Here is a 12,350-nt window from a genome sequence, read left to right as displayed (position 1 = left end):
CCTTTGAACCAAACGGATGTTAAGTGGCTATGTTCTCACTTATCAATGATCCTCTTGTTTCATGATGGCTCCAAACTTTTCTCTTATTTGAATCTGAAAGTATTTTAAATTCATATAATAAATTAGTTGGCATTTTTCAAAAAATACTTTGTTATAGTAATGGCTTTCTAACTTTATCTTGTACTTCAATCATGGACTTTTAGACTCATGGTGTGTACACAACTTTTAATTTGTTTTCATGTGAAAGCTAACTGGGATACCAGTGATCCTTTACAGTCCTATAGACCTGAAAAAAACTGCCTTAATATGTGGTAATAACTGCGTGTATCTTTGACAAAGTATGTCATGAAATTAGGCACCACTGATAAGAATTCATAAAAACTGATCAAATTTAATTTAATTTCTCTTTTTCTTTAATCAGTTTTTTGAAAGATAAAAAATATGAACACAGTTTTTCACTCACTAGAAAAATCAGTGTCTGACCATTATTTTTTCATTCATGAGTTAATTAATTATATAATTAACTATATACTATTTTTTGGCACTTCTGAAAATCATCTTTTTTGTTAGTCCATATAACAAAAGTATGAGATGTTTTTTTCCACTGAAAGGAAATCTACTTTGGCTCAAAACTTCTGACTGTGACATATTCTCAGAGAAATGTCTCATTTTTGAGAATCAAATAAAATAATACTTGAGGATCTTTAACATCCTGTCCATGGTCCATATCCAATAAATAACAGTCAAAATTGAACCCAGATTTCTCTGATTCATAGATTAAACTGAACCAGTTCTCAAAATGTTGCCCTTTTACCAGCAATATCAGCCTCATCTGGGAAATTATTAGAAATGTGAATTCTCATGTCCCATCTAGACATTAAAAATGCCGGAGGTAGGCCTCAGTGGTCAGTGGTGTAATCAGCTTTCCAGGCCCTCTGGATGATTTTCATGCAAGTTCACCTTTAATAACTGATGAGCAGTAGTATATATCTATATATAGATATATGCACATATTTCAGTGTTTTAGCAACATTTGCATACTAATTATAATCATCTGGAAATCCTCTTACAACACAGGTTTTTAGGTCCACAACCAAAGATTCTGATTCTGGGTCTGAATATAGGTCCGTCCATTTGGGGCCCATGAATTTGTGTTTCTATGGTTCTAATTGATGCTGCTGGTTTAAAAAAAGCACTTTGAGTGACACTACTAAATACTCTTCCCCAGCTCTAAATTTTAACATACCTGATCAGGCTAGAGAAATGGTTAGACTCAAAAAATACAGAGAAAGACCAATATTTTCAAGGAGAAACATGGCAATTGAATTAAAACAAAAGTGATGTGAAAGGGACCCCCTAAATGAGGGAGAAGGCTAAATTGCCCAAGACAGATGAACCCAAGCACTGGAGGGTTTTAGAACAATAAAAAGCTTTACAAAATTTGACACCTGAGCCTTCTCTGTGAGGCAGGCTCATAGCTTATCTTCCAGGAAGCCCTTTATCATGTGAACCATTTTCATAATCTCTCTTTATAGTCACTGCATTTCTAAAATGAAAGCCTTTCTGGACTCCTTTCTTTGGATCAAACTTCTGATGTGAGTGATACGCTCCCACAGATGTGCTAGTCATTTTTATAATGAAGACTCTTTTTTTTTTTTTTTTTTTTTTTTTTGCGGCATGCGGGCCTCTCACTGCTGTGGCCTCTCCCATTGCAGAGCACAGGCTCCGGATGCGCAGGCTCAGCGGCCATGGCTCACGGGCCCAGCCACTCCGCGGCATGTGGGATCTTCCGGGGCACGAACCCGTGTCGCCTGCATCCAGGCGGACTCTCAACCACTGCGCCACCAGGGAAGCCCAAAGACTTTATTTTTTAAAAGCAGTTTAAGATTCATAGCAAACTTGAGGGGAAGGAAGATATTTGTGCCATATACCCCCAGCTTCCACTTAGCACCCCCCATCAGAGTTGTGTTTTTGATATAATTGATGAAACTCCATTGACACATCATAATCACCCAAAGTACAGAGTTTACATTACAGTTCAATCTTGTGTTATGCATTATGGTTTTGGACATATGTGTAATGAAAAATACAGAGTATTTTTCACTGCTCCACAAATCCTGTTACTTTGTCTATTCATCCCTCCTCCCTCCCCTCCATGTTCGTTATTTTTAATAACTTAACAAAACATTCTTGAGGAGCTATTACTGATTATTGGTGGAATGCATTATGTTGCTTCTGCTCCTGATTTAACTCTGGGTTTTGTCAGTACCAATTCCTTGAACATGAATCTTTCTTTGGTATCTTTAAATCAGTTTTATCATTCCCTTTAGATTTTTGTCAGGTCTTTTAATTCAACTCGCTTTTAATTTTCGTGTCCTTTTCTGTATATCTCACATGGTCTTCTCTTCACAAAGCAGCTACACCACAATGATACTAGTGTGTTGTTTAGAAGCACATTGAGCCACAAGTAGCCAATTGATTCTGTTAATTATTTATTCACATCAACATTCTTTCATTCATTCATCCTACATGCTTGAGATATATTGGCATAAGTTCCCATTTCTGCTCCCTAAGAGTTCACAGTTTGAAGGCCGTTGCCTAGGAATGAACGGAAGCAAATCTAGAGCAGTTAAGAGCATCCTGGGGTTAAATACTAGCTCCCTCAGTTACTGGATGTTTCACCCTGCAAAATTTGCTAAGCTTCTCCATTTTCATCTGGAAAATGGTTATAAATAAGTCTTAGAACTGTAGTAGGAACATATAATAAGATAATTCATGTGATGCTTTAACACATAGTAGGAGCCAGAAACATATGAACTGCTATACAGCGTAGTTATTATTTCATAAATTTTGATTTAATAAACTCAAATTACATTTTCTTACCACTGTCTTTCTAGTCTTCATGCCAGGTACATAGTGAGGGCATTCTCCATGGCCCACATCGCAAGGGACATTTATACCTCATTTAGTATTCATTATAATTTAAAAGAAAACCTATGATGATAAATGCATGGAAGAAATTAGGTATTGTGGAATTTTAAACATGTGACACTGGGATTGGGTAGGTTTTCTTTTTCTCTCTTCTTCTTTTTTTTTTTCAATTAGCCAAGCTTTCTTCCCTTTGCTTTTCATATCCTATAGTGTGAGCAGCTGCTTTATCTACTAGTTGTTTTGTAAAGCCAGCCCTTCTGGTGCCATTCTAGGGGAAGAACACAGAACATTGCCTAAGGAGTAAAGTCATCGTGATTTTCTATCACCTTTAATTGTCTGACTAAAATGCTAGAGAAGCAGCAATCTACAAAAACAATTGAAAGCAATCATGTTGAATTTAAAATCATTTCTACTTCAGAGAAATTAAACTTTTTTCCCCATTGTAACACAAAATTGTAAAAGAATCAAAATGCATTTTCTTTTCTCTTTCTGTCTTACTCATATATATAGAATGTAAAAAAAAAAAAAGGTACTGATGAACCAGTGTCAAGGCAGGAATAAAGACGTAGACAGAGAATGGACTTGAGGACATGGTGTGAGGGGTGGGGGAGGGAAGCTGGGGCAAAGTGAGAGTAGCATCGACATATATACCCTACCAAACGTAAAATAGATAGCTAGTGGGAAGCAGCAGCATCACACAGTGAGATTAGCTCGGTGCTTTGCCATGACCTAGAGGGGTGGGATAGGAGGGTGATGCAAGAGGGAGGGGATGGGGGATATATGTATGCATATGGCTGATTCACTTTGTTGTACAACAGAAACTAACACAGGGGCTTCCCTGGTGGCGCAGTGGCTGAGAGTCTGCCTGCCGTTGCAGGGGACACGGGTTCGTGCCCCAGTCTGGGAAGATCCCACATACCGCGGAGTGGCTGGGCCCGTGAGCCATGGCCACTGAGCCTGCGTGTCCGGAGCCTGTGCTCCGCAACGGGAGAGGCCACGGCAGTGAGAGGCCCGCGTACCGCAAAAAAAAAAAAAAAAAAAGAAAAGAAAAAAGAAAAAAAAAGAAACCAACACAGTATTGTGAAGCAATTATTCTCCAATAAAGATCTATTAAAAATGCATTTTCTTTCTTTCTCAATATATTCTAATAATGTTGCAACTTTCATTTCATTGCAACTTTCATTTTCTCAAAGGCAGGTCAAGTGAACCCAACAATCAAATTATATGTTGTAAACCTATATGGACCAACTCATACTTTGGAACTCATGCCACCTGATAACTTTAAATCAAGGTATGTAATTTCAATTTCACTTTTACCAGAAGATAGATCTCTTAACTCCAATTATCATTTTGTTGCAACTTAGAGAGAGATGTGATCAGCTCAACAAATTCACTTGAAAATAAAACTGAGGTTGCGTCCATTAGTGCAGGAATGAACTTATTGTGGATCTCTTGTTGTTCCCAGGAAGCATATAGAGTATTGAGGTCATTACCAGCACCACAAAATGACTAAATATACTGATACCAAGAATTAGCTCTTTGGCAGGAGATGTGACAGAGAGATGGGGACAAAGGATAATTTTCCATTGAATTTTCTTCCTGAAAATAGTCACTCAATGTTTTTAAATGGTCCTCTTTCAAAGAGTATAATCTTCATAAAATGTGTGTAATTTTCCAACTTTTTCCCTATAACTTGCCAATGATTCCCTAGCTTTGTTTTCCACGCAGAGAAATTTAACGAGATTTTGCTTTGAAATATTCTACATAAGAATCCTGCTTATTTAAGTCTGAGTGGGGAGAAAAGAAACGCATTTTATGGGTCAGAAACATAATTTTAATATTAGCAAAATTTCCAGTATTTGAACAACTAATCAAATGACCATGTGGATTGTGAAATCCAGAGTGGTCTCAGACTTCAAAGGTGATTCTTTCAAATATTTTAATCCTGTGAAAATTTACAGCAGTCCTGGAGATGGAATAGGCAGCTGATTTAGGAAAATAGTTTTATACTATATTGAATGGTATAAGGTTAAGCTTAGAGTTTGTTTTGATGACATCAAAAATAATCACAAGGTGACTGATTCAAGTAGAAATTCCATTCAGTGTTCCATTGACATATTTGGGAAAATCTCATCATATTTGGGATTTTCACAGATAGTTCAGTCTTTACCATGTAGAAATTTTTCCTACTTGAAAAGTTATTAAAAATATATGGAATGCTTACACTGGAAAGACCCCCATTAATGATCTAATATAAACTGTTCCTATTATTGATGGAAAAGATGGGGCCCAAAGAAAAAGTATGCTTAAGATTAGTTGGTAGCAGAGGTAGAAAGTGAAGTAAAGCCTGTTTCAAGTTATAGAGCATTTCATCTAGGTTGTGATGAAAGATCTTACAGGGTCATTAAAATTGGTGTATAGAATACATTACAGTTGACTAAATCAGATGAAACTTCTACTTCTGAGCTTGGTTTACCAGCCATGAAAGATTTGGACACAAATGAAGCAATTATGAAAATTATTAATATTTTATGTGATCCTTAAGGCTTATCTTTTACTCTGGTTTGTTCAGTGCTCTGAATTAACAATAAAGAGCACTACCCTGGCGTGTTTGAGTCACATCTCTATTGTGTGACCTTGGATAAGTCACTATACCTCTCTCTAAGCCTGAATACCCTAATCTTAAAATAATAATTTCTCATTTTTATCAGTTTTTTAAATCTTTGAAATGGAAGTCAATTTTATGATATCCAGGTTTCTTTCTAATAGAAGGTAGTGATTCCTGACCTTGATGCTGTTACCTAAGAGTCTTTCTAATGAATTCGCCAGGTAGGACATAGCAGTGTCATCAGATACAAAGCTTTGTAAAGACAGAAATAATTGTCATTATTAGAGTATTAGTTAAGCATATATCTGTTTAATACTTGAGGTACAATGTGATCAAATTAGTCACCCATTGTGAAAAGATATCACATATCTTTAGATGTTGGAAATCCAGTACATAGAATGGTATACTAGATCCCTCTAAGAATGAGGAAGAATCCTGTGAAGAAAAAGTTCTTAACTGTAATTCGGGGATGTTGGTTTAGCAATGAACTTGGTCTACATTTGGGAGAGTCGTGTAATACCTTATTTGCACAATGTATGTAACATGTTTCTTTTTCTGCCTCGTAGTTATGTAAGTGCCAGTTGTGGCATGTGAAACCACAGTTGGCACTTTTGGTGCACCAAAGTGTGTGATTTACTCTTTTTGTTGGAAAACTCAAGACCAAAATTTACTTCAGAATGTTTTCTTCAATATTCCCCAGGAATATTCAGTTTTTATGTTTCCTTACTCACTTATTCCTGGTGAAAGCTTTAGTCCAATTTCCTATCACCTGCATTTAACCTCTCTGAGCACCAGTATTACTTTGATGGGTCTCCAAACACACAAACATGAACAAAATAGAGCTATCCATGGTGCAAATCAAAGAATGCTGCATTTATCTGCACATCAAATGGAAATTAAACTCATACTTTTCCTTGATTTTGTTTTAGGATTATCAATATCTATAATATTTAACACTTAGTACTTTAGCCATATGGAAATTTGCTAGAAAACTATTGTGCCCTCCCTAGTTAGATAGACATTTGAGATCTAAAAGAGCATAACATTTTCCATAATTTATTGGTCAGGGTCCTGGAAATTAAAAACACTCAAGAGGGATAATTGAGATGCAGTTAATTAAGGGATTATTAACAAAGATATGCACAGGATTAAAAGGAAAATCACAAGGGACAGGAAAGCAACACAGAGTCTGCAATAGCAGAAAGCCTTTACTGTCCCAGCACTGAGGGAGCAAGGGGTAGACTCACTTAGGAAACCTGAAGAGGCTTGTAGCTGAAGAACAGAATGGACCAACAGGGCCTGTCCACAGGTAGAACAATTAAGTCATTGCCAAACCGGGCCCTAATAGGAAGTGGGTCCTGGGAATAAACACCCTGAACTCTCTCCTCTAAAGCTTTGAGTTCCTCCAGAAGTCTCTCTTGGGCTAGGGATCCTCGTTGTAGAGTCCAGCCTCTGGAGACCTTGGGGGTGAGTGGTAAGGGGCAAATTCGAGAATAGATTTGGCAAATGGGGAATATTCAACAGACATGATTTAAGGATAATATTTGCCTGAAAAGTTATCATTCTTATTACTTTAGGGATGTGTTGGAGATGTCCAGAAGAACACACAATAATTTGATGCCATGTGAAAAGTGTTCTGTCTCTGTTTCTAGTTGTGTTTCTGTCCCTGTCTTTGTGTGTGTGTGGTGTGTGTCCTTCAATCTCTCTGTCTCTCTCTCTTTCTCCACAAACACACACACACACACACACACACACACGCATTTATGGTTTACCTAAGTAATACTTGTACTTTTCCTAAAAACCTGCTATATTTTTCTCAAGTGCATTGTAGATTATGTAATGAATCATGTTTCAGCTGTTTGAATCAGTGTATTTTGGACATGGAGTTTACCCTTGGTGACACCTGGGTATCTCCTGTAACTTATTTTCCTTTATCTGTCTCCCTAATTTTATTTACCACAGTATTCTTAAATAATTCTAAGCTAACACAAATTCTTTTTATTTTTTGAAAATGTTAGCTCTATAAATATACAAATTAATAGTTTGTTGGTACCAGTATTAGTAGCAATTTTCCCATATTTATTAGTGACAGTATTCCCATAGGTATTGCAAGCCTATGTACCTATATTGGAGAATTTAGGTATGAACTTAAAAATACATAGTTAACTTTTAGAGGAAGTATTTTTATAATAATGAATCATGAAGATTTAGAGACTTGTCACATTGTTTTGGAGAAGGGTCACCTCCTGTGTTCATTCATCTCCAGGCTGAAGAATAAAGACAGTGGTTTGTCTTTAGGTTCTCCTCACTCTCTGTCTTTGACATTCTACTTACCAGAAATCTTTCTTTAGTCATCCAACCTTTCTGACACATTGTTCTCAGCCTGTTTCATTGATATGACACTGTCATATTGCCCCTGTCATTCTGGGCTTGAACCGCCTTGGTTTTTCTTCCTATTTAATTGAAGTATGTCTAGTCTATGTCTCTTATTCTGCCAGTGAATGTCTATACCTTCCAATAAAATCTAATTAATAAATTTATCTGTATTTTTTTATTATGGATTTTTTTAATTAGTTTCTGCTTTATAACAAAGTGAATCAGCCACACATATACATCTGTTTCCACATCCCTTCCCTCATGCATCTCCCTCCCTCCCACCCTCCCCATCCCACCCCTCCAGGCGGTCACAAAGCACCGAGCTGATCTCCCTGTGCTCTGCGGCTGCTTCCCACTATCTATCTACCTTACGTTTCGTAGTGTATATATGTCCATGCCTCTCTTTCACTTTGTCACAGCTTACCCTTCTCCCTTCCCATATCCTCAACTCCATTCTCAAGTAGGTCTGTGTCTTTATTCCCCTTTTACCCCTAGGTTCTTCATGACATTTTTTTAAAATTCCATATATATGTGTTAGCATACGGTATTTGTCTTTCTCTTTCTGACTTACTTCACACTGTATGATAGAGTCTAGGTCTATCCACCTCATTACAAATAGCTCAGTTTCGTTTCTTTTTATGGCTGAGTAATATTCCATTGTATATATGTGTCACATCTTCTTTATCCATTCATCCGATGATGGACACTTAGGTTGTTTCCAGCTCCGGGTTATTGTGAATAGAGCTGCAATGAACATTTTGGTACATGTCTCTTTTTGAATTATGGTTTTCTCAGGGTATATGCCTAGTAGTGGGATTGCTGGGTCATATGGTAGTTCTATTTGCAGTTTTTTAAGGAACCTCCATACTGTTCTCCATAGTGGCTGTACCAATTCACATTCCCACCAGCAGTGCAAGAGTGTTCCCTTTTCTCCACACCCTCTCCAGCATTTATTGTTTCTAGATTTCTTGATGATGGCTATTCTGACTGGTGTGAGATGATATCTCATTGTAGTTTTGATTTGCATTTCTCTAATGATTAATGATGTTGAGCATTCTTTCATGTGTTTGTTGGCAGTCTGTATATCTTCTTTGGAGAAATGCCTATATAAGTCTTCTGCCCATTTTTGGATTGGGTTGTTTGTTTTTTTTGCTATTGAGCTGCATGAGCTGTTTATAAATTTTGGAGATTAATCCTTTGTCAGTTGCTTCATTTGCAAATATTTTCTCCCATTCTGAGGGTTGTCTTTTGGTCTTCTTTATGGTTTCCTTTGCTGTGCAAAAGCTTTGAAGTTTCATTAGGTCCCATTTGTTTATCTTTGTTTTTATTTCCATTTCTCTAGGAGGTTGGTCCAAAAGGATCTTGCTGTGATTTATGTCATAGAGTGTTCTGCCTATGTTTTCCTCTAAGAGTTTGATAGTGTCTGGCCTTACATTTAGGTCTTTAATCCACTTTGAGCTTATTTTTGTGTATGGTGTTAGGGAATGATCTAATCTCATACTTTTACATGTCCCTGTCCAGTTTTCCCAGCACCACTTATTGAAGAGGCTGTCCTTTCTCCACTGTACATTCCTGCCTCCTTTATCAAAGATAAGTTGACCATATGTGCGTGGGTTTATCTCTGGGCTTTCTATCCTGTTCCATTGATCTATCTTTCTGTTTTTATGGCAGTACCACACTGTCTTGATTACTGTAGCTTTGTAGTATAGTCTGAAGTCAGGGAGCCTGAATCCTCCAGCTCCATTTTTCATTCTCAGATTGCTTTGGCTATTCGGGGTCTTTTGTTTCTCCAAACAAATTTTGAAATTTTTTGTTCTAGTTCTGTGCAAAATGCCAGTGGTAGTTTGATAGAGATTGTATTGAATCTGTAGATTGCTTTGGGTAGTAGAGTCATTTTCACAATATTGATTCTTCCAATCCAGGAACATGGTATATCTCTCCTTCTATTTGTATCATCTTTAATTTCTTTCATCAGTGTCTTATAATTTTCTGAATACAGGTCTTTTGTCTCCTTAGGTAGGTTTATTCCTAGATATTTTATTCTTTTTGTTGCAATGGTTAAAGGGAGTGTTTTCTTGATTTCATTTTCAGATTTTTCATCATTAGTGTACAGGAATGCCAGAGATTTCTGTGCATTAATTTTGTATCCTGCTACTTTACCAAATTCATTGATTAGCTCTATTAGTTTTCTGGTAGCATCTCTAGGATTCTTTATGTATAGTATCATGTCATCTGCAAACAGTGACAGCTTTACTTCTTCTTTTCCCATTTGGATTCCTTTTATTTCCTTTTCTTCTCTGATTGCTGTGGCTAAAACTTCCAAAACTAGGTTGAATAAGAGTGGTGAGAGTGGGCAGCCTTGTCTTGTTCCTCATCTTAGTGGAAATGGTTTCACTTTTTCACCATTGAGGACAATGTTGGCTGTGGGTTTGTCATATATGGCCTTTATTATGTTGAGGAAAGTTCCCTCTAGGCCTACTTTCTGCAGGGTTTTTATCATAAATGGGTGTTGACTTTTGTCAAAAGCTTTCTCTGCATCTATTGAGATGATCATATGGTTTTTCTCCTTCAACTTGTTAATATGGTGTATCACATGGATTGAATTGCGTATATTGAAGAATCCTTGCATTCCTGGAATAAACCCCACTTGATCATGGTGTATGATCCTTTTAATGTGCTGTTGGATTCTGTTTGCTAGTATTTTGTTGAGGATTTTTGCATCTATGTTCATCAGTGATATTGGCCTGTAGTTTTCTTTCTTTGTGACATCCTTGCCTGGTTTTGGTATCAAGGTGATGGTGGCCTCGTAGAATGAGTTTGGGAGTGTTCCTTCCTCTGATATTGTTTGGAAGAGTTTGAGAAGGATGGGTGTTAGCTCTTCCCTAAATGTTTGATAGAATTCTCCTGTGGAGCCATCTGGTCCTGGGCCTTTGTTTGTTGGAAGATTTTTAATCACAGTTTCAATTTCAGTGCTTGTGATTGGTCTGTTCATATTTTCTATTTCTTCCTGATTCAGTCTTGGCAGGTTGTGCATTTCTAAGAATTGGTCCATTTCTTCCAGGTTGTCCATTTTATTGGCATAGAGTTGCTTGTAGTAATCTCTCATGATCTTTTGTATTTCTGCAGTGTCAGTTGTTACTTCTCCTTTTTCATTTCTAATTCTATTGATTTGAGTCTTCTCCCTTCTTTTCTTGATGAGTCTGGCTACTGGTTTGTCAATTTTGTTTATCTTCTCAAAGAACCAGCTTTTAGTTTTGTTGATCTTTGCTATCGTTTCCTTCATTTCTTTTTCATTTATTTCTGATCTGATCTTTATGATTTCTTTCCTTCTGCTAACTTTGGGGGTTTTTTGTTCTTCTTTCTCTAATTGCTTTAGGTGCAGGGTCAGGTTGTTTACTCGAGATGTTTCCTGTTTCTTAAGGTGGGATTGTATTGCTATAAACTTCCCCCTTGGAACTGCTTTTGGTGAGTTCCATAGGTTTTGGGCCCTCGTGTCTCCATTGTCATTTGTTTCTAGGTATTTTTTAATTTCCCCTTTGATTTCTTCAGTGATCACTTCGTTATTGCGTAGTGTATTGTTTAGCCTCCATGTGTTTGTATTTTTTACAGATCTTTTCCTGTAATTGATGTCTAGTCTCATAGCATTGTGGTCGGAAAAGATACTTGATATAATTTCAATTTTCTTAAATTTACCAAGGCTTGATTTGTGACCCAAGATATGATCTATCCTGGAGAATGTTCCATGAGCACTTGAGAAAAATGTGTATTCTGTTGTTTTTGGATGGAATGTCCTATAAATATCAATTAAGTCCATCTTGTTGAATGTATCATTTAAAGCTTGTGTTTCCTTATTTATTTTCATTTTGGATGATCTGTCCATTGGTGAAAGTGGGGTGTTAAAGTTCCCTACTATGATTGTGTTACTGTCGATTTCCCCTTCTATGGCTGTTAGTATTTGCCTTATGTTTTGAGGTGCTCCTATGTTGGGTGCATAAATATTTACAATTGTTATATCTTCTTCTTGGATCGATCCCTTTATCGTTATGTAGTGTCCTTCTTTGTCTCTTCTTATAGTCTTTATTTTAAAGTCTATTTTGTCTCATATGAGAATTGCTACTCCAGCTTTCTTTTGGTTTCCATTTGCATGGAATATCTTTTTCCATCCCCTTACTTTCAGTCTGTATGTGTCTCTAGGTCTGAAGTGGGTCTCTTGTAGACAACATATATATGGGTCTTGTTTTTGTATCCATTCAGCCAGTCTGTGTCCTTTGGTGGGAGCATTTAGTCCATTTACATTTAAGGTAATTATTGATATGTATGTTCCTATTCCCATTTCCTTAATTGCTTTGGGTTCATTATTGTAGGTATATTCCTTCTGTTGTGTTTCTTGCCTAGAGAAGTTCCTTTAGCATTTGTTGTAAAGCTGGTTTGGTGG

General features: G+C 36.8%; 1 protein-coding gene across 2 annotated transcripts in view; it reads left to right on the top strand.

Annotated features, from left to right (window-relative positions):
• DPP10 (dipeptidyl peptidase like 10) overlaps positions 1–12,350 on the top strand; it is a 689,759-nt gene that overhangs the window by 552,197 nt on the left and 125,212 nt on the right. For both annotated transcript variants that reach the window (XM_060106086.1, XM_060106085.1), the window contains one exon: positions 4,125–4,222. In XM_060106086.1, coding sequence (XP_059962069.1) covers positions 4,125–4,222 — 98 coding nt within the window. The remainder of the gene's footprint in view (positions 1–4,124; positions 4,223–12,350) is intronic.

Source organism: Mesoplodon densirostris, chromosome 8 (assembly GCF_025265405.1).
Source record: "Mesoplodon densirostris isolate mMesDen1 chromosome 8, mMesDen1 primary haplotype, whole genome shotgun sequence".
Taxonomy (NCBI): domain Eukaryota; kingdom Metazoa; phylum Chordata; class Mammalia; order Artiodactyla; family Ziphiidae; genus Mesoplodon; species Mesoplodon densirostris.
The sequence above is the reverse complement of the archived record's forward strand: the minus strand, read 5'-3'. Positions and strand labels throughout refer to the sequence as shown.